The 24,454-nt window shown below is 32.6% G+C and overlaps 1 protein-coding gene across 1 annotated transcript in view; it reads right to left on the bottom strand.

Annotated features, from left to right (window-relative positions):
• The window catches only part of LRP1B (LDL receptor related protein 1B), a 2,056,943-nt gene that overhangs the window by 54,279 nt on the left and 1,978,210 nt on the right, over positions 1–24,454 (bottom strand). Inside the window, exon 84 of the mRNA XM_051990638.1 lies at positions 22,512–22,673. Within this exon, the coding sequence (XP_051846598.1) occupies positions 22,512–22,673 (162 nt within the window). The remainder of the gene's footprint in view (positions 1–22,511; positions 22,674–24,454) is intronic.

Raw genomic sequence — 24,454 nt, forward strand, 5'->3', positions numbered from 1 at the left:
TTACTTTCACATTGTAAAGTAATAGCAGTGACATCAGTGAGACTCTCATTTCCTTAGTCCTAGACACTCTGCTTCTATTAATACAGTTTAAGTGTACATTCGATTTTTTTGTTTTAGCTTGTCAGCCATATTATACTATTGATATATATTGAGCCTATGGCCTTCTTTTAAATTCTCTTTAACTTTCCCCTTCCCCTCCCTACCAGGGAAACTTCTATAGTCATTTCTAGCCCATCTTATACATATGAAATTGATATGTTTTTATCTAAGTATGACTTTATATTTTAATAATTAGCATATTATATTCATTCCTACATTCAAGCCTAAGTTTTTTTTTTTTTAAATCTGTGTCTAATCATAAAATATGTGAGCTATTCCTTCTAGTGTTTTGTTAGGTAAAAATTTGATATTCCAATTATCTGCAATACCATGTGTGTCTTTATCCAAATCATTGGTAAAATAAAAATTAAATATCATAAGGTCAAAAAAGATGACTGAGACACTCTAGTAGAAACATCATTCCAAGTAGACATGAAACCATTAATGATGATTTTTGGTTCTTCCATCTTATCAACTCTGAATTCATCTAAACATATGATTGACTAGCCTACCCCTATCTTGCCTGAAAGGTTTTTGTGAGAGATTTTGTTAAATATTTTGCTAACCTTTAGATAATTTATTCTTATAATATTCCTAGATTTACCCAGTCTAGTAACCCTGTCATGAAAAAGATATGATGTTAATATGACATAACTTGTTTTTGATGAAACCATCCTTTTTCATTGTGATGAACATTTCATTTTTTAGATGTCACTAATCTTTCCTGAATACATTATGAATTTTACAAGGAATCTAAGTCAACTCATAACCCCATGGTTCAGAGATGTTCTTCTTTTCTCTTTTGGAAATTTAGGAAAATATTTGCCCTCCCCTTTTATGCTCTTAATTTTTACACACCTGTAAAAGAGTAGTTTGTGGGGACTAGAGATAAAATTCAGAAGAGATTGGGGTATTTGTTTAACCCCTAGGAGGGAGATCAGCTCAAATAAAATAAATACCACTTTCTGAGGAAAAAGAGGGAAACTGGATTTAGAGTCTCCTTATCTAGAACTTGTTCGGAGGATGAGGCAGAGAGTTTCCTGATTCTTGAGTGATCTTCTTTGAAGTTAGAGGTTAAGAAAGATCATGACAGAAAGAAGAAACTTTAAAAAGAAAGGGACCTAATCTAACCTTAAATCTGAGCTGCATATTGGACAAATCATAACTCTTTCCAAAAGAGAAAAATTAAATATTAAATCTATTCTTCTACGATGGGTTCCATGAGAGAAATGTTTTCTTAGGGAAAGTCTCTGGCACTATGTATGGAGTTTAGAAACCTAAACTCCCCTATTTTTGAGGGGCAGCTAAGTGGCACAGTGGAAAGAGAACCAGCCCTGAAGTCAGGAGGACCTGAGTTCAAATTTGACCTCAGATACTTAATATTTCCTAACTGTGTGACTCTGGGCAAGTCACTTAACACCAATTGCTTCAGCAAAAAAAGGAAAAAAAAAAAAAGAAATCTAAACTTGTGAAGAGTTGCAATGAACTATAGGAAAATGATGATAGGAAGCACAACTGCAAGAGGAATCTTTTGCTGAAGAACAAGAATAAACTGTGAGCTCTGAGAGCTCTCCAAACATGTATTGTAAGCCTCTCCAATAGATTGCAATCTCCTTGAAGGAAGAGATTGTTTTGGTTTGTATCCCCAGTACTTAACACAGAGAAGGCACTTAATAAATACTTATGATTGACTAATTAATACTGCAGAAGTAACCATTCCCACAGATTTCTAAGAAACTATGTGAATCTTTCAGGCTTTCAAAGAACAATAAGATAGCTTTCTAGAAGCTTGCAGGAGCTAAATATTATTTCAAGGTAGTGAGATTTCAAAAGTAATTTTTTGGGAAAATGTGGAATATTGGTAAGTAGTAATATTTTTCAATATTTTATGTTTGTTTTCTTCAACTTTTAAATAATTCTTTTTTTGATGAATATTTATTCTTACAAGAAGAATTGATGACAGTGTTATAACAAAGTTTCTAGACTTTCTGAATGTGGGCAACAAATAAGATGGCTGAAAAATTTCCTAAAAATGTTTGCAGTAGTCATATCTGATAGTATATGAGAACCTCTGACACAAAATACTTTTGACTTAGTAGTCAAAGAAGCCAGAAAATAAGCCAAGAATTAAAAATTTATTAGAAATCCATGAATATAGGGAAAATGAGATAATTTTGTCTTTTTTGAAGACTAGTTCCTCAAGAACAAGAACAAGAAGGCAGGGAGAAGTTTCAATTTATTTTTTAGTCCAAATTTATCATGTTAGAAAAAAAAGTAATGAAAACTAGAAATAGAGTATCTAACTATAGAAAGGAACATTTGGTCAATTTTAAACAATACATATTTAGGCTTTTCATGATATAAATGAAGTGAAATGGGATTTTTTGCAAAAGAATTCAAGTGTACAAAGTTCTGACTAACAAACATGGATGTATATGTTGAAAACATTAATACACGAATGAATGAACATCTATGTGTATATCTGGATCTGCCCATTTGTATCTTATGATAATGAATCTTTTTTTTTAGTTCAGAAGCTAAAGCTAGTTAACAATACACTGCTGAAGAACCAATAAATGTTTAGCCTAGGGAAGAGAAGGCTCATGGGGAACATGAGAACTGTGTTCAATGATTTTTAGGGCTAATATGTGGAAGGGAATTAGTATGGATTCAAACAATATTAGCTTTAAATACATACATACATACACACATACATTGTGTGTGTGTGTGTGTGTGTGTGTATGTGTGTGTGTGTAGTGTGTGTGTATACACACACACATGGAACTAGCAATCTGAAGATGTACTCTACATTATTATTTCATTAAATGATCATTGTTAAATGGGGGTTAGAGAAGTGATGCTTCTGATTTAGTTTGCCTTTTAGAATTTTTGAGTGACTCACTATTTCTCTTGTCCTGAGTTTTCTTAACTAAAAAATAAAATAGTTAGCCTACATTATCTTTTTGGTCTCTTTGAGTTCAAATTTTATCTGACTTTGAATCACAGATATGTATTGTAAGATTATATGTAAAATAGTGATATCTTGTTTGGCAAATGGCCCTTTTTTTGTATTTTAATGATAATTATATTCCATTTTTATCCATATATATGTGTATACTCCTCTATAATAAAAATCACATATACTTTTTCTTTAAGAATGAAAAGTTTCATAGAAGAATGGGATTCTTATAAGATATGCCAAAATGGAATGATAGACTACTTCATATGTGCAGAGAGGAAATCAGAGGAAAATGTGATACCAATCACAAGATAGGAAGGCAAAAGGACAAAAAAGAGAAATGGATAGATTAAAATTATATTAATAGAAAAGATTAAGAAGACAAAAGTTTTGAATTAGTCCAGAGAGATTGGTAGAAAATCAAGTGGAAATTTTGGGTTTATTGGAGAATTTAGTAGGAATCTATTGGCATGATGTCAGGAAAGGAATAACAAAACAGTGCTGGGAGATAAAATATCAACAACAACAACAACAAGATGAATTAACTTTAGGGAAGATGAAAATTAAAATTTCTGGCATATGATTCAGGCCCAAAGAAGGAATTTGATTAGGAACATGAAAAGAAAAAGACAGATGAATCAACAAATATTTATTGAGACCTACTGTTTAATTACCATTTTGTTAAATATTCTGGAGACAAACTTGGAATACAAGTATTTTCCTCCATTAATAAATTAGTAGTTAAGGAAATAAAACTAAAAACATGAGATATATGAACTAAGACTGTTGGTAAAGAAAAACAAGGCAATACTTGGCTAGACTTCAATGGTTTAAAATACAGTTGGTGTTTTTGTGGATATTCCATTGAGTTATGCAGATCATAACCCATTCATGCTTTCTCATCCTTCTTGACTTTTATTCTTATTCCCCCTCAGGTCTTCTCCAAAGGAGCTATCAAAGTGCTGGAGGCCTGTCTTGGGATCTTCACATATTCGGAAGGCACTAGTGAAGCCCTCAGGCTATTTATATGTGATCCCTTCTCCCAAGACCTACAAATCTGTTCCATCTCTTTTTCCTTTTATATACTGTATTCATCAAAAATTGAAAAAGTCCTAAAGATATCAAGTCAAATAAAATAAAGCATTTCTTCTTTTGCAACTTTCCCTCCTATTGGTGCTAAGTATCTGACACTGAATGACAGAAAGATTGAAATATTCTGAATAAGATAAGAATGAGCAATAATGAAATGTAATTAATCTGTGCTAAGAAAGTAGAAATTACCATGAAATTATATAATAATACTTTATATGCACCATATAAAAACTGTTATAACCTCTGCATAGTAATTATACTAAGAACTACATAACAGCACCAAACACAATCATGTAATCTAAAGGACAAAAATGACTATATAATTATAGTGTATTCATATGGTAATTAGTTAGAAAGTAACAGGAGAATAATTGTATGGCTATCTTTTGCAACATAAATGAATGAAGTAATTTGCAAGGGAGCCTGACTTTTTTTCTCCTAAGGAACCAGACATTCAAAGTATATGTGCTCCTAATCTTAAAGGCATATTTAAAAAAATAACATCATAGAAAGTTATGTTTATGTGTGAGTGTGTGCGAGTCTATATAGATATTATATACCTTTATTACAGATATTTGTACACAAAACAAAGTGAGACATTTTTATAAGAATTATGTGCTCTATTTCTCTTACTAATAATGTTTTTTGCTGTAACAACAAATATTTTGCCTCCTATGGAGTAAAATATTCATAGCAATGATTTTTGTGGCAATAATAAATGTCCATTTATTGGACAAGGTAATGAAGATTGATTCAGAATAAAAAACAACACATACAAAAAATTCAGAGAAACAGGAGAAACATAGGAACTGATGTAGAGTGAACTAAGCAAATTAGAAAAACAATAACAATGACTGACTACAATAATGTGAAGAGAAAAAAAACACACAATAAAAAGGCACTGAACACTCTAATGACCAAATAGAGAAGAGTTGAGAAAATTCATCTTCTCTTCATTGAAGAAGTGAAAAACAATGGGTGTGGGATACTGCATATATTTTCAATTGTGGTAGATGTATTGGTTTTGTTGAATTGTTTTTTTCCTCTTTTCTTTCTTTGTAAATCCTTGTTACAAAGAATGGTTTATTGGAGTATAAAAGTGAGAGTAGATACTCATATATTCATAAATGAAAACGATGAAACAAAAAATATATACTTAAAACCCTTTTCACTGGTATGTGAAATATGGGGACTTATTTATTCACATAGTCATTTTCTGAAAGAGGATAATTCACTTAATAAAGATTATAAAAAAAAAGTTGAGCAAAGACTGAGAATGCTCAAATAGGAAAGTGAATGCCACTTTATATACCACTTTTATAACCACAGTTATACCATAAAATAATCTTCCACCCTACTAGTTCTCTAGTAGATACTTACTTGCATCACCAAGGCTTCTCAGTCTCAAATCCTATTGTATACATTCACTAATTACTTTATTCCATGTTTTACTCATCTATAAAATGAAAGTGTTAGACTTAATGGACCTTAACGTCCCTTTCACCTTTAAATCTATGATTCTATGATCTTATTCCTCATATCAAAATATTTATCTTTCAAGAAATTATTATTTACTTTGGGAAAAAAATTATCTTTCAAGAAATTATTATTTACTTTGGGAAAAAAAAATCAAACAAATAAATTTGCAAAGTTCTCCATGAACTCAAACAAACTAAAATGTAATAGCGAGATGATCAGCTGTAAATGACTTTGCTATATTCAGCACTACAATGATCCACAACTACTCTGAAGGATTTATGATGAAAAATCCAATCCTAGAGAAAAAACTGATTGGGTCTAAATATAGATCGAATCACACATTCCCTCTCTTTTTATATTTTATTTTTCTTGAGGGTTTTTTTAAACTGGGGTGGGAGATCTATGTTTTCTTTCACAACACGACTTTTATGGAAATGTCTTTGCATAACTTCACACTGGTTTCTTAATGGGGGGCTGAAGGTAGGGATAAGGGAGAGAATCTGGAACTCAAAAGTTTTAACTGCAAGTGTCAAAAATTGTTTTAAATGTAACTGGGGAAAATATTAAATAAATTAATTAATTAAAAAATAAATTTAAAACAAACAAAAAATTAAATTATTATTCTCCTGATATTTACTGTTTAGTAGAGTACTAATTTAAAAAAGTTATAACAAACTCCCAATGTTGATAGTTATCTATGCTGAAACACTAGCCAAAGAGTCTGTTATAAAATATCTTCAAACTTAGAGGCAATACTCATAATAGATGCTTACCAATACACTCAGCAGCAACTTTGCAATGACAGTCTTGAAAGTCTTGAATGAGAATTTGGGACAGTGATGAGAATGACATTGGATTAGGCATTATGAGAAATATTAGTATGTAATTAATGTGATACTGAACAAATAATTAGAAAAGTATATATGAAAGTGCCAATTGTTTGCAGTTCAATAGGCTAGATGTAGGTGATAGAGTGGTAAAATAAGAAAGATCATACTCCTATAAAGTATTTATTACTTTGTAAAATTTGAAACAGAATTATTTAACCAGTAGAATGTAGTTTCTTGAGGATATGACTGTTTTTGTTTGTTTGTTTGTTTTATACTTAGCAGCTAACATAGTGCCTGATCATACAACTAGTACTTAATAAGTATTTCTGGAAGGTTTATTGAATTGCCTATTTTAGTAATATAATCATGTTATTCTACTGGGTTTCATTGTATTTTTCATCCATACAAAGAGCAAATTAGACTAGACCCTCTTTAATTTGCCTACCAATTTAAATCCTAGGATGAAGACTTTCACAGGGCCCCTAACATTACCACACATGGAACATTCCTGGAATTGGTCTTCAAGACATAATTCACTATTGATTTAGTTAATGTGTCTAATGAATTTTGGTTAGAAGCCCTAGTATTACATACACCAACATCTGTGCAATTAGAAGCTCCCAGGCTAAAATAATGTTTATACCCTGAACTGCTAGTTCAGAAATCCAGAGCTCAGAGGATAATGGATTTCCATTATAATGAAAAATGTATTAGTACAAAAGGCCATAAAACAGGGTACATGGTATGGAACACAATATACATGACAAAGAGAAATCTTAAAAACAACATTTTCAAAGATAAGAAGGAAAAACTCAGAGATTTTAAAGTTGCCCCACTTATTATTTATAGATCAGAGATAAGACAACATCATTACCAAGACATCCTAGGTAATAAGAAATTGATGGAGAATCCAAGAATCATAGACTGCACAGAACCACAGAACCAGAGACCACCTAAACAATGATTGGTCATTATTCTGTGTTATCACAGGCCTGATTTTCATGGCAGCATTTGAGAGGCAAATAATTTTCCAAAACAATACTATTGTTTTTATCTCCCTTTAGCATATAAGAAATTAGAGAGATATTTTTCTCTTTTTTCATTGTTTAAGAAGAAAATAGACTTCTGGAGGTGGAGTCAAAATGGAGGAATGAAGCCAGGAAGATGCTTAAACTCTTCCAATTTTGCTCAAAAGCCACATGAAACAAAATTATGAATAGAGTCAGACAGAATGAAATTCACTTTCTAAAAAAGATTGGAAAAACTTCAAGAAAGTTCAATCTCATTGGGGTGAAAGGGATGGTCAGCCTAGCTCAGAAGGCGTTTGGTAGAAAAACCAATGGGAGAGATCACAACAGATCAGGAACTGAAACCCTTGGTCTTGGCTCTGTAGCAAAGCAAACCAGTGGGGCAACCTCCAGTCCTAGCTCATGGGAAATCAGACTTTTCATGGAAAGAGCAGGAAAAGCTACTCCCTGCAAACATAAGGTCAAGGTTCAGAGTTGCACAAGAAGCTTGGGACAGTGCTCCCCCTTTACCACAGGAGCAGAGTTTGACTATAACAGTAAAAGAACAGGAAATACAAAAAGAAAAGGAAAGAAATGAGCAAGAAACAGAAAAGAAAGTAGAAAGCTACTATGGTTATAAGGAAGACAAAAATTCCAATGCAGACAAGAACGAAATGTGCACAGAGGAAATTTTAAAGAGTGATATGAATTGGTCTCAAGCCAAAGGACTCTTCTTGGAGGTGCTCATGAAAGACTTTAAAAGGCAGTTTAGAGAGGTAGAAAGAAAAAAATGAGACAAAAAATGAGAGATATACAAGAAAGAGTCAACAGTTTGGAAAAGGAAGGTAATTCCTTTAAAAATACAATAGATCAAATGCAAAATAAATCTACTGAAGAAAATAACACCTTCAAAAGTAAAATGAATCAATTAGAAAAGAAAGGATAAAGAAGATAATTGAAAAAAATCATACATTAAAAACTAGAATGGGGAAAATGGAAGCTAAGGAATCTATGAGATATCAAGAATCAGTCAAACAAAAAGAATGAAAAAAAGGAAGAAAACATAAAATATCTCAGTGGAAAAACATCCAACCTGGAAAACAGATCCAGGTGAAACAATTTAAAAATTATCAGTCTATCTGAAGGCCTTGACCAAAAAAAAGAGCTTGAATAGCATTCTTCAAGAGATCATCAAAGACAACTGTCCTTACATACTAGAAGAACCAGAAGGAGAAATAGACAATGAAATAATCTACCAATTGTCTAGGGAAAGGAATCTCACAATGACAACCCCAAGGAACACTGTTTCTAAACTTCAGAACTACAATTTTAAGGAAAAAAAATACTTTAAACTGCCAAAAGCAATTCAAGTATCAAGGAGCAATAGTCAGGATTACCCAGGATCTGGCAGCATCTACAATAAAGGATTGATTGGAAGACCTGGAATACCATATTGTGGAAAGCAAACAACCTAGGCTTGCAACCAAGAATTGACTAACCAGTGAGACTCAGAATTATCTTTCAGGGGAGGCAATAGATCTTCAAAGAGGTAAAACATTTTTAATCATTTCTATTAAAAAATAGAAATAAACAGAAAATTTGATCTCCAAATGCAGGACTCAAAAGAAACATAGAAAGGTAAACAGGGGAAATATATATATATATATAATTTAAAAATTAAACTGCTTACATCCCTAGATAGGAAAATGATGTAACTCTTGAGAACCATAATTGTTATTGGGGCAATTAAAGGGGATATCACTGTATTCTGATGGAAGTGGATTTCTTTGACAAAGAGATCTCAGTTCCAACTGATCAATGATAGACAGAAGCAATTACACCCAAAGAAAGAACACTAGGAAATGAATGTAATCTGTTTGCATTTTTGTTTTTCTTGCAAGGTTATTTCTACCTTATGAATTCAATTCTCCCTGTGCAACAAGAGAACTGTTTAGCTCTGCACACATATATTGTATCTAGGATATACTGAGACATATTTAACATATATAGGACTGCTTGCCATTCTGGGGGAGGAGGTGGAGGGAGGGAGGAGAAAAATCAGAACAGAAGTGAGAGCAAGGGATAATGTTGTAAAAAATTATCCTGGCATGAGTTCTGTTAATAAAAAAGTTATTTTAAAAAAAGAAAGAAAGAAACATTAGTCAAATTAAAAATAAAAAGGAACAAAAAGAGAAAAAAAAAAGATATTTTTATGTGACCCAGGGTTGATAGATATGTAAAATAAGTATACAAATCATTTACTGATAATAAATCATAAAGAAATTTTAAAAAGGGGGATATCACATGAACAGAGTATGTGATTGTGAATGGACTCTGATGTGATGATATTTTTAAAAAGGAATTAAGAATAGAAAAAGTATTGTACTGGGAAAAGAGGAAAGAAGAAATATAATGAAACAAATTAGATCACATGAAGAGGCACAAAAGACCTATTAATACAAAAGGAAAGAAGGTGGAGATGAGCATTGTCTGACACTTGATCCCATAAGTTTTGGCTCAAAGAGGGAATAAGTTACTCATTCAGTTGGGTATAGAAATTTATCTTTCCCTATAAGAAAGTAGGAAGAGAAAGGGGAAGGAAAAGGGAGGGCTTGGATAGAAGTGAGGAAAGAAACACTAGGAGAAAGGGAGAAGAGAAGAGGAGAAGGATGATTGAGATAGGGTAAGTAAAGGGTGGTGTGGAGTAAAAACAAAACACTATTAAGGAAGGACAGAGTGAAAAGAAAGAATAAAAGTATATACAGGGGAAATACTAGAATGGAGGGAAATATCACCAATGTCAAGAAATCAAAGCAATAATCAGGAGCTATTTTGCCCAACTGTATGCCAGGAATTCTGACAATCTAACTGAAATGGATGATATCTATAAAAATATTAATTGCCCTGATCAACAGAAGAGGAAATAAATTATTTAAACAGTCCCATTTTAGAAAAAAGAAATTGAACAAATCATTAATGAATTCCTTAAGAAAAATCTCCAAGGCCAAATGGGTTCACAAGTGAATTCTACCAAAAGTTTAAAGAACAATTAATTCCAATACTATTTAAATATTTTGGCAAAATTGGTAAAGAAGGAGTCCTGACAAATTCCTTCTATGACACAAATATGATACTGACACCCAACCTAAGAAGACCCCAAAACATAAAAAGAAAATTATACCCCAATCTTCCTACTTTATTTCAATGGAAAATTTTTAAATAAAATGACAACAAAGTGATTACAGCAATTTATCAGTAGTATAATACACTATGAGCAAGTGGGAGTTATACCAGGAATATGGGACTGATTCAGTATTAGGAAAACTATTGTCATGATTGACCATATCCAATAATAAAACCAGCAGAAATCATGTGATAATCTCAAAAGATGCAGAAAAGGCTTTTGAAAAAATACTGCACCCATTCTTATTAAAAACTAGTGGAAGGATCTTTTTTAGAGGAAGGGATGAAATAGGCATGGAAGAGAATTTTAGCATAGCATAGAGAATCTTCACAATTTAATTTATTGCAAAGTGTTAAACAGAGACAGTTTAGTAAATGCATTTTAAAGAGAATAGGAAGTGGGCAAATGTGAATGCAGATGTGCAAGTTATATCTTTTAAAAATGTGGGGAGAATTTCAATTATAGCTTCCTAGAAACTTTCTACAAACATAACTTTAAGAAAATTAACATTTTCTAATTTATGACTGCAAAAAGGCAAAATCAGGGCAGATGGCACGGTTGATAAAGCATCAGCCTTGTAGTAAGAAGGAAAAAGTGGTGGGGAAACGGAAATGAGAATATATATACCTGTGTATGCATGTACATATACATACATATACACACATATGAATAGTTGGAGATAATCTACAACTAAACTACAGTACTATTAAGGAGATGATTGAAAAAGACTACTTGTAGGTGAGAATTCCCAGAGGGATCCAGATGATTGAAATGAAAAGCATGTGCATTCAAACATGGGGGACATCCAGTGAAAAAGTAAGGAGTCACTAGACAAATGTAAGTGAAAATAAAGACATTGTTTTCCTATCATGGTTCACAGCCCCTTGGAATCCAGACCTTAGAACTCAGCCCTAGTATAATACTAACCCCGAGAGGACAGGGACTATTTTCATTCTTGCTTGTGCTATTACTAGTGTCCTACATAGTGCCTTAAACACAGTAAACATTTAATACATGTCTATTGTTGAATTTAATTATATTAGCTTGAGGGTTACAAGATTAGAAAAATGATTGAGGAACTAAGAAACTTTATAAAATATGTATTTTCAAGGACACAGGTGCTTCTCTAGATACCTGTCAGTGAAAAGAAGGAAGCTTGAGCAGTTGGTAGAGCTAAATCTGACATCTCAGACAAGATAGAATAAACATTAAATAAGAGCAATGAGCATTCAATTTCTTTAGATAAAACTTGGTTTTCCTGACTCTAAGAAGTTTCATTAAATGGAAAAACAGAAAAGGACACTACAGATAGTGGTGCAAAACTGTATAAAGATTAATGAACTTTCTTCATCTGATTTCATCACTAATTCTCTCTCCATAAGTATGCTATTTTCTTTCTCTGAACATCAACTCCATTTATACAGATACCATGTTTTCCCGATAATAAGACCTATCCTGAAAATAAGCCCTCCCCTTACTGTGTTAAGATTCCTCTAAAATAAGCCCCCTCCCCCGAAAATAAGCCCTATTGAGATTGCTATTGTAGTGAAGGTGATCCCCCTGTGCTATACGCTACATTATGGTACCCTCTGTATGCACCGTTCCCGCCCCTCCCCCCCCACCTCCACCCCCTGCCATGAAATGCGCGCCGCGCTCCGAGCTGCATCCAATCAGAGCTGCTGCAGTGAGTGCATCATCCTGTTCTTCCTCAATGATTTGCTTGCTGGCACCATTGAGAGCAATGCCGCAGAGGAGAGCTGAGGCAGGACAACATAAAAACCCAGTATGTAAGCGGGAGTGAGGGGACATGATGGAGGATAAAAGGGGCATGATGGAGGATAAAAGAAGAACTCAGGGGGCATGATAGAGGAGAAAAGAAGAACTCAGCCAGCACTCACCGCACTAAAGAAATGAAGAACTTCCTTGCAGAGAGAAGAATAGATCAAGTAATGATTCCTGCAGGAATGACTGCCTATCTCCAGACCCTTGATATTGCAATAAACAAGCCATTCAAGGACCATTTGCGCATGGAAGTCAATGACTACATTGAAAATAGAATGGAAAGAAATCAGCGTGGAAACTTTGTGAAGCCCTGTCTGCAAGAAGTCGTGACTTGGATGAAGAAGACATGGGATAAAATTACTGACAGCTGTGTCGCCAAGGCACTACGAGCAGGTTACCTGGACAAGACATGCTCATTTAAAGAGAGCTATATTGCTGGACATGACAGATTGGGTCCACTTCTTCTGAAGGAAATAGAGGTGCAAGACATCCAGGACGGAATTCAGAGTATGGACACTTATGACGATGTTGTTGAAGAAGATGACATGATCATTATTGAATAAAGGTACTTTTTTTTGTTCACATTTACCTGTTTATTAAAATTGCTGTCAATATTCATTAAAATAAGCCCTCCCCTGAAAATAAGCCCTGTGGTGTTTTTCTGTCCAAAAAACAATAAGATAATATTTTATTATCGGGGAAACACGGTAGTAGCGATATTAAGTATCTATGTGATAGATTTTTAAGAATAGTAAATACTTAATAAATGCTTATTGATTGACAGAAGATAGTTGTAAGGTTACCTCCCATCTATTTGGTATATATCTTATATGTAATTATTTATTTATATATTTGTCTTCATTCAAAAATGTAAGTTCCTTGAAAGCTTATTGTTTTTGCTTTTCTTTGTGTCCTCAGGATTTAGCATGGCATCACTCACTCACATAGCAAACACTTAATGCATATTATTGTTTGATTGAATAATTGATGTTATATATTTCAATAGAATGTTGCCTGTTAGCAACTTGCTTGCAAACTTGAGCTCTGAAGTACAATGACTCCCAGAAAGCTTATAAAACAATAGAGGTGGCAAGACAATCAGAGAAAATCATTTGATTGATAAATGGTAGCTTTTGATCAAGTTCAAAATGATGTGTTATAGACTGTAAATTCAAAGGTAATCTAGAGAAGGTCAAAATCACTGAAGCATAGAATTACCAGGCTTCAAGGGAGAATTTGAGCTAGACCTTGAAAAATTTTTAGGGTGTGATAAAACAAAGAGAAGGACATTCTTTAGTCTTTAGCACTGTGGAAAAAAAAAAGACAAAGAAGAAAGAATTAATCCAAATTCCATTGGGAATGGTAAAGAAATTTTCTAGAAATAAAGGTTAATATTCAGCAAGGATATAAGAATTTCTATGTATCATTCATACCTATGTAGCCAGTGTATATAAAACCAACGGAGAAAATGAAATCTCCTGACAAACCATGACTCACAATTTTATATTTTTAAAAACTAAAATATCCTGAAGTACTTTTTGATATCCTTGTTTGCACCTTACTTCTGTACTTTCTGTTTTTCCCCTTTGGCAAAGAGAGATAAAAATGGCAAACATATGTATGTATTATCAAAAGAATTATTTCTATCCTAATAATGATACTAAGAATAAAAATAGCACAAAAGGTTGAAAAGATTATTATTTATTTTGAGTTCACTGAAATTTTGAGGAAGTCAGCTGGTAAAATATAGGGTAGCAAGTAGACAAGGATTTTTCTGACTTGTCAGATGCTCACTTCTTTTGGGTCTGGAATGCTAAGGAAGAACAGAATATTACTATATAATAAAACTATTTTTTCTGTCCTTGAATACTATCTTGATCACTTTTTAAGACTATATGAAATGACTTTAACTTTAGCTCTTGGTAATGGTAATTAACCTTCAACATGATTAGGAAACATGAACGGAATTAATGTAACTTATCTTTGGAATAATTTATTCTGAAATTACTTCAAAAATAATTAATTTCTGAAAGTTTTACAACCTGTATCAAATTCAAGGTGATTTATCCAATGTTCATTTGTATGGATGCATCTGGACAATGGGAACTATAATGCTGCTAAAGTTTTCCAGGGGAATTAATGATATACTTAGATTAAAAGTTGAATGAAAACATACAAATTCAATCAGTTATATATATAGTTTTTTAATTCTAGACTTTTGGTACCATGCAGATAAAACACATAGGAAGCTAGCTGAATATTTCCTTTCTACCTAGAATATTTTTCCCCAAGATATGAGTAAAAGGTTGAATTTGTCCAGGAAACTACTTTTTAAAAAATATTCAAGCATAATTATTTTCTTCAATAATAATGTGATGTAGCTTGCTTCATTATCTTTGCTTTAAAAAAGAAAACTGATTTTAATATGGCTGTCAGTTTCTCTAAAGAAACAGTATAGGATGAAATCTTCACTTTTTAGGACTGCTTTACCAAGGAATCCTTACACTGTATTTTTATTCTTCAAGTCAAATAAAGAGAAACCTTTATTGTTTGGCTTTTTGATGGAACTTAAGGCTCTTCAATAGTTTAGATAGGCTTCTAATCACTCATTGTCTGCAGAAATTTATGTTATCCAGTTTGACTTGATAAATGGATTGACTGAAAGGGTAAAGATTAACTTTTGAACAGATCAAGAAAAGAAAGTAGGCAGATTGTTAAGGACCATATCTAAGTGTGAATTCCTGAAAGCACGTAAAGGGTTAAAGAGGACAGTACCATTAAGGGGTGATTTTTCTGAAAGCCCTCATAACACACTTGAAGGAATTGCAAATCAGCCTTGATGCAAATGTTGCTTGTGAATTGGGAATGAAATAAATCAAGACAGAGGAAAGAAAGAAGAGGAGAGAAGGTCTGAGAATGCTACTGCCTCTCAGTCTACTTGTATGGTTATCATCCTCTCACTGAAAGAATTTATTCTGCTAGTCAGAGTTAGAACCTCAGTGATCACTAGCAGGTGGCTCTCGTAACAGCAGATCATATAGTGAAAATGAGAAAGAATAACAAAAACAATAGCTAGAATTTATATGTCATTTTAAGATATGCATAGAGATTTACAAATATTGTCATTTGATCCTCATAAAAACCTTGAGAGTTGAGAGTTAGATTCTATTATTATTCTTATATAGATGAGGCAACTAAGATAAATAGAGATTAAATGACTCACATAGGGTCACAGAGCTGGCAAGTGTCTGTCTGACGTCAAAATTTAACTCCGGTCTTCTTAATTCTGAGTGTAGATACAATTTATATTGTGCCATCTAGCTGCTTCACAGATGGCACACTGGGTACAATGATACTTTTGGCATATTAAAAGAACAAGATAAGTGCCTCTAACATGTGGGGCAGCTTCCCTATGAAGGCTTTTTAAAAAAATTTGGACAATAGTACCAGATGAGATGACAAAAATAAGTTGTGAACTTCTGTAGTGGTGGGAATAACCACACTGACTAAGTCAGGGTTTTATCAAAGCCTCAAAGAATCTGATGAACAGCATACTGATAAAATAGGCTATGCTGCATGAATTTAGAATCAGGTGATTCATGAGAATTTATTTGGCTACTTGACCTTTGAACCAACATCCTAACACAATTTTCAAATTCATGAACTGTTGTTAGGCCAGAGTTTGTCTGAAGAAAGATCTGGGGAGTGGGACGTTTACTATATGTTTATTGTGAAAACTAATTTACAGGAACAATAGTTTCAATGCCTTCTGCCCCAAAGATTCCCCAGATGGAGTATTGTGCTTAATTCTGAGCAGCATATGTTAGGAAAGACATTGATAAGTTAAGGAGGATCAAGGGGAGGGCAGCAGGGACAACAATGGGTCATTTCATGAAGATCATTTGAAGACATATTAAGATTGGAAACCAAATAAGACAAAGGATCATGATAGCTATCATTAATTTTTTTTGAAGGTTGTCATGTGGAAGATGGTTTAGATTGGTTCTCTTTGGCCCCAGAAGATTTAACTGGAAGCAATGTGTAAAAGTTTCTGAGAGCAATTTAGGATTCAAGGAAATCATCCCAAAATAGATTAGTTCTTCCTTGTTTAGAGTTATACAGATGAATGGGGGATGACTATTTTCTGGGCCACTGTAGAGGAGGGTTAGTGTTCCTGAACAGGCTTTAGTAGTTGGTAAAGAGGGTTGCTTTGAGCTATGAAATTATGTGAATCTTTTCAATGAAAACATTTATTAGTATGAAGGGGTCTCTTGACATATACTCAAGGATTTATTTGGAATAGGTCCAAATATATCTTCTCTCATATAGATAAATACTTACCTGATATTAAAGGTGGCAAGAAAAATTAAAAATTGATCTAAAATATTCAAATATATTTTTGTTGTTTTGTTTTACTCTGAGTGTTTCTCTGTTAAGAAACTGATGATATTTAGATTCTTATTATTTCGATTCCTTCATTCTATCATTTAAGTCAAATCCTGTATTAGGCATCCAAAGTATTTTTTATGACTAACATAGGACAGAACAAGAACACTTGACTTGCTATATATATGTAGGTAAAGTTAAATAATTTCCTGCCTCCTTCTCTGGCTTCATTTCCCTTTTTCCCCTGCTTACATTTAGAAGCATCTTTTAATTACCCAAATGGTTTTGGAAGTTTATGCTGTATTTATTGACCAATAATCCTTCTTGTCAAAGAAAAGGATCATAATAGATTTATTTATAATGATATTAATTATCAGAAGAGCTTGTATCTTTCCCACCAGATACAATAATAGTATCCACTTTTCATTGATAGAAACCTCATTTGTTAAACATGAAGGTTGAAAAAGACAGGAGTCTAATTTTATTTCATTCTCTTTAAAGCATTTCAAGCTTCCTGAATTATGGCATTATTCCAAAACATGTCAGGAGAGCACCCAAATCTGATATGAAACACCCTGTTTAAAAAGTAACCTTAAATTTACATTTAAATTAATTCTTTAAAAAATGATGTTTGCAGAAGCATTCAACTAGAAACAATTTGTTTGGTTTAGGGTAAGCCTCAAGTAAATATTTTTGTTTAATAAGTGTGTCTGTCTGTGCATGATTTATGTACTATATTGTTTTCAAAGGCCCAATTGTGTTTGAAGACAATTATTTGTGGATCTATGCAGTTTGTTTAATACCAATTGGGCCAGAATCACAATTACTGTAGGATTTTGATTTTTTATTTAATACAAAGCATTGAATTTATTTTATAGTCTCTCAAGTGGACATTTGTATAGTTTAAGTAAAAATCAATTTAAGAAACCCATCTTTTTAAAAAAAATTACAGATCTTAAACTTAACAGTTTAAATACTATGAGTTACCCTGAAATGCATGGTGAATATTTTTGTATCACATTTCTTTGCGACATCATTCTTTTTTATCTTATTTTTCTTTTTTGTTTTCCACAGGTTAGGAAGGGGTCACATAACTGTCTTTATTGTTAAAGTAATTTTGATTTTTAGCAAGCTGAGGAGATGATTATATCACTTCAATATTGGCATATTTAGGAGATGAAATGTTGCTTCTGAAATATTGTGAGATTATAATCAACTCAACTTCAAGATTTGTGCAGCTGGTATAGAAATAAGCTACTGCTATGTTGCCAGTGATGGTGATTACACATTCTTCAAGCTTTTTCTCCTAATCCATATTTAGCAAAATCACAAGTCACAAAGTTACTGTATTGCTTCTAAGTATCCATATTTGCTTTGACAAAGATTGTGTTGTTACTTGTTTGACGAATAATTTAAAGAAATAAAAGTGGTAAGAGTACTTTTGAATAGTAAGTAAATAAATAACATGTTCAGAATGCAAAATGTTCGTTTATGTTCTTGTCACACATATGCATTTGCTCCTGATAAGGAATTCCAAACTTGGCCTTCTGTTCACAGCATGTATGTGGTAGAGGTTTCTTCAAGTCATCACAGTACATATTTTATCTTATTTATGACTTCTTTTCCATCTGTTTGGGGAAATCTATTTCAATCTTTCCATTAAATCTATTTTTAAATTATGTTATTCTTTTCTGAGGGACATGAATATATTTGGTATCCTTCACTTCAGTTTTTCTTTTCCATTTCATTCAAAGGAAAATAAGCCTTTTTAACAAAAATTTTTCCTTAATTAATTCTGCTCTTACAGTATGATAGGTAAACTTTCTTCTTTAAAAGTGATCCTCAAAGACATTTTTTCTCTAACTTTGGCAGTTTCTTCTAAGTCCACTGATATGAATGAAAAATTTGAAGATCAAGAATGTATTTATTTTGCTCTGTCACACTTCCACTGATTAATCAGCCTTCTTCCATACCAATCATACCAGGCTCAAAATGAATCTATGTTATCTCACACATTTCAAATTAAATGCCCTTCCTTTCTATGTTGAACATTTCACTGAATAAAACAAAAAAAACAGAGCTGGGCAGGTAAAGGATGGCTTAAATATTTAATGAGAAAATAGGTCTCAGAAGTGTGTCCTGTTGATCTTCTCAATGATCTTCTGTGGTAGTTAGGGTAAATGCGGTTTTAGGGGAAAAAGTAGAAAAGAAAGAGCTAAGAGATCAAGGATTGTAGAATGAATTAACTTGTCTTATCAATTCTTTCACTGGTATCTTTTTTCCTTCTAGGCTACATAGTCTAGATTTTTCAGAGCAATCTCATTTATGATTGTAAGAATAGCAATGAAAATCAATTCAACTGTTGTGTAATAGTTCAAATATAATAAAATTTAATAATAAATAAATCATTTAATAATAAAATACATACTAAAATAAAAAAAAATGAAACTTCACAATTGTGGTACATAGCATTGCTATAGCACCTGTTGATAGGGTTAAAGCCATATTCTCCCTTTGATTACCCCTCTTTGAAAGTCCAGTTCCATGATTTTATCTTTTTTTCTTCTCTTAATTCCTATAGCATTTATATTCATAGAGTAACAGCATCACAGCTTTAGAGCTAGAACAGAACTTAGAAGCAATCTAGTCCAATAGTTATTCTATGGAGAATTCAAGTGAGAATAAGAGATGTTAAATGATTTACTCCAGACTGCCTAAATGACAGAAATGGCAGAAAATAATGTCAACTTTCCCTTATTCCCCACATTGATTGAGTTTGCAGATTTTCTTTCTTTTTTGTTTTTTTCATTTTTTTTTAAAGGCTTTGCTATAAAACAGTGTTCTCTTGGAGAACAAGAGAGAGGGACATAGAAGAATATAGACAATATTATAACAGAAGCTGTCCATAAAAATCTATTTAAAATAGTAGTGATTGGTGATTGTTTCCCTATCACTGAAGATTTTCCAGGAGAAGGTGGAATACAATTCATCAGCAATTTGTAGAAAGTATTCTTTTCAGAGATGGGCTGTTCTAGATGATTCCTGAATTACTTTCTAATCTGTGATTTTTTTCTCCAACAAGCTTTAGAGTCATTTTATGGAAGAGACTCTTTTTCAGACTCTTGACATCCAATTAGTTGCAAAATCTGGTTTGTTCTACTTCTACAATATATTGTATCTATCTCTTTTTCTTTCCTCATGCCATAACCACTCTATTCCAGGCTTTTGTCATTTCTTACCTAAACCATTTCAAAGGCCTCCTAATTGATCTCAAACTCTCAAATCTCTTTACTCTCTAAACATGTTCCATTCAAACTGATATGAAAAACACAAATCTAACAATTTTCACTCACCTACTCAGGATACGTCATTGGTTTCCTTTTTCCTCAAGCACAAAATATAGACTCCTCTGTATGACATTTAAAGTATTTCACAAATTGGCTCTTCTTTCTTTTTCAAAGCTGATTACTCCTTAACTTCCATCTGGGCTCTCTAAAGTCCATAATGTTTCATTGGTCAGCTTCATGCTTTTGTATAGGGCTGTTCTGTCATTCCTGGAAAGCTTCCTTTTTCTTCTTGTTGAATATGACTGCTAGTTGCCTTCCAGGCTCAGTTCAAATGTTATATCCTTCAATAAGCCTTTCTTAATGCTCCAGTTGTATTTATTTTCTATGTATACTTTTCTGGATATGTGATATACTGTAGACTATCTAAGTAATGTGTGTGGATGTTTGTGTGTGTGGATGTGTGTTTATCTCTTATACTGGCAAATGTTTGATTAGGTAAATGATTCTAGAATTGATAATTATTTTTTCCCAAGCCATCCTCTAAAAAGTCTTTTAATAATAACTAGCACTCTGTTAGTCACAAAACTTCAGTGGCTTCCCCGCTACTTGTTTTGTAAAGTTCAAACCCTTGCCCTGTAGAACTGATTTAGAACATAGTCCTATTGTTTTAAGATTTATGAAATCTAATTACTGATATAGGAAAATATTGGGTAGTTTTAAATATAATGAATTAGAATTATTATATAAGAACACGATTATTAAAATATATGTTTTAATATTTGAGCCCATTAGAACCAAAAAGCATAAGGCATGACACAGATGTTTCTAAAGAGTAGAGTCATAATTGAAATTATAATTGTTTCCTGTGTAGGTTACTAAAGGACTTAGAAAACATCAGTGAAAGGACATCCAGGTTGCCATTTAATTTTGATACTTGTCTTTCAGACATAAAGTCAGTTTGTCTACATTGGCCTTTAGCCCTAATGTTATCACTATTAAATTATAAATAGCCTTCAGTATTTTTCCCTTCAGTTAATACTTTAGTTTAAATGCAAAATACTGTTCTTATTCATTTCTTTGATTTACAGCAAGAATCCTTGCTCCAGCAGAGCATGAAATACAGCTATGTTTGGTCTTGCACAACTTCCTTAAAGAAAACTTAATTTGATTTTTGTCATTATTTATCTCAGTCTCACCTCCCTGGGCTGCTGCTGTTCAAATTAATTTGCATTTCAGACTAGGCATTTTACTTTGTCATTAGAGTTATGAAATGTTTTTACTCAGCACAACTAAGAACTGATGTTTTACCTCCCACTAATGGATCTTTAATTAGACATTATAATGAACCATTCTGTCATTCCTTCATTTCTAGTAAGAAGATTTGTAAATGCACAGTGATACAACCCTCTTCTTACTATGTTTTGTTAGCTATTGGATTAATAATTTTCACTGAACTGTCCACAGTCATATTAGATGATTGCTTCCTTGCAAACTATTTCCTTACCATTCCTCAAAGATCTTTGTTGACATCTTGATCAACAATGTGTGAGGCACAATCTTGCCTAGGATATTAAGGCTTCTGGAATTTGAGCAAGTTACTTAACCTCTGTCTCAGGATTAATTGGACAATTTTAATAAAGTGTTCTGCAGTACAATGGTAAGGACTATGGCTTCTAATGGTGATAATGAAATGACTGTGAAACCATTTACAAAACATTAGGTCATTTCTGCCTCAGTGAATCTCAAAGCAAAGAATACATCAACCAGACCTATCCTTTCCAAGAATAGTTATAGGCTACAGTGATTGTAATGCATCATTCTACCCTCTGGCTTATTTCTAGCACACAACAACATACATATATTCTTCACTGAAATGAAACTGAAGGCACTATTTTTAGAGTCTAATTTCTATAATACTCATTATTAAATGAGAGGAGGAAAGGTAATACAAAAGTTATTTGATTTTGGCACTGAATTTATTCTGTGGTTTTCTAAAGCAATATATTTTGTCTTTCTAACTAAAAAAAGAATTACTATGACCTAATATTTCAGAAGGAATGAAGACACAAGATTATATATTAGTTATAATTAAATCATTTATGGATGGTTGAAAGTTGCTTAAATAAGTTTTTAAAATAAGCTTTTCTAAACATTTAACTGATAACTGAGCTGTCTATGGACTACTTAAATAAGAATAGCTGGTAGTGTCATTTCTCACTTTCAGGGGAAAAAAAGATTGAGCCAGCAATTACTTAAGGTCCCATATATATGTTATAAATAAGAAAGAGAAGAGAAGAAAACAGAAATAAGGAAAAAAAACTGAAATATAGCCAGAGATTTCATATACTTAAACATCAAAATCAAACCAGACTGCAGAATGTTTTGATGGACATAGTCCCCACTTACAGTATTGGCATCTGTCTCCAGTGTATTCAGGCATGCACTGGCAATATGGTTGGTTTCCCGCAGTAACACTGCAAGATCCTCCATTTTGACAAAACTTCTCACAGACCATCTGATTGCAATTTGGTCCAGTAAAACCCAGAGCACAACTACATGTTGGCCTTCCTGTTGGAAAGAGATAAAAAAGGCAGAACTAAAAGTGAATGGTTTGAATGAGTCAACACAGTGTGATGGAAAGTCTTCTATCTTAATTCCAATTTCAGTAGTTATGACTTAAATCACCAATCTCCCTAGGACTTGTGTCTTTTACATTTAATTTATCATAGTTATTATGCCATTTTCCTCCTTGGGGCAACTAAGTAGTGTGGAGTCAGGGAAGCTCATCTTCCTTAGTTCAAATCTGACCTCAGACACTTACTAACTCTGTGACTTTGGGTAAATCACTGGTTAAGTGATTTATTTAAATGATTCCCTATATATTTAGTTTCCTCCTCTATAAAATGAGATGGAGAAGTGCGCCAATGTTTTCTGTAAACAAAATCCCAAATGAGGTTACAAAGAGTCAAACAAGACTGCAAAAAATGATTGAACATCTTACCTTTTTGATCACAAAGTTCTTAAACATTGAGACTTGTGTACATTAAATGTACATTGAAAACTTTACAATGAAAGTGTATTCCATATGATAGGCACTTAATAAATATTTGTACAATTTAATTGGACCTCAATCACATCATTTTTGAAATAATAAACTCTTAAATAACTCTTTAGTCTAAATTTTTCTTTGCTGTATATCACAGAATCTTAGAGTTGACATAATCATCAGAGGACATTAAATACCACCCACATTAGTCCAAGAATCTTATTTTTCTTACCCTCTCAACAAGTGATCCTTTGTTCACTTCTCAAAGACCTCTAGTAAAAAGAAACTACTTTATTGTACAAATTGTTGTTGCTAATTTTTTTTTCAGTTGTATCCAACTTTTCATGGTCTCATTTGGCATTTTCTTGGTGAAGATGTTTGTCATTTCCTTCTCTGCTCATTTTATAGATGAGGAAACTGAGGCAAAAAGGGTTAAGTGACTTTCCCAGGGTCACACATCTAGTAAGTGTCTGAAGATGAATTCCAAACCCAGTGCTCTATCCACTGTACCACCTAGGGCCCCATTGTATATAACAGAATAGGAATACCACACTTCATGGGACTCTAGGCTCTATATTTTTTCTCATATTTGCCCATTTATTGTTTTTTCCTACAGTTTTTGCTGTGTTCACTTATTAGGAATAATATTATATGCTCCGTAGACTGTAAACTACAGAAGGTCTAGATCTTATGTTCTAGTGTCACAGTATCTCTCAGATCCTAATGTAATGGTATAAGTTTATAAATGTAACCAGTTAATAATTAAGTTTTAAATGCATTTTCTATTAATTTATGATTTGCTAACCAATTTATAGTAGTTTATTTTGAACACTAAAGATTATAACATGCTATCATGGTAATGCAAATATAATTTATAAATGTAATTGAAACAACATACAATAGTAAATCTGGGAGATCATAATACATATGTATATGTATTCATATATGTGAATATAACATATATATACACACACATATATGTGTGCAATTGCATGCTTTTTATTTCTTCTTTTTTTCTGCTACAAAGAATTCATAATTACATTGAATGGACAATATATTCAGTGGTAATCAAGGCAATTTCACTGCTAAGTGACTAATGTTAAAAATGTGAAGTGTCTCACACCTACAAAAGTTTTAAAGACTAAGATGGAAAATGCAGTAAGGAGAATTTTTCCTATTGTGAAAATTCACAGGAGAAACTAATATTGGTGTGAGAAAATCAAAGGGTTTAGAGATAGTGCAAGAGTAAAGAAATGAGAATTAGGAAGTAATCAGAAAAGGAAAAATGTTCAGTAATCAGAAA

The sequence above is a fragment of the Antechinus flavipes genome, chromosome 3 (genome assembly GCF_016432865.1).
Source record: "Antechinus flavipes isolate AdamAnt ecotype Samford, QLD, Australia chromosome 3, AdamAnt_v2, whole genome shotgun sequence".
NCBI classification, from domain to species: Eukaryota; Metazoa; Chordata; class Mammalia; order Dasyuromorphia; family Dasyuridae; genus Antechinus; species Antechinus flavipes.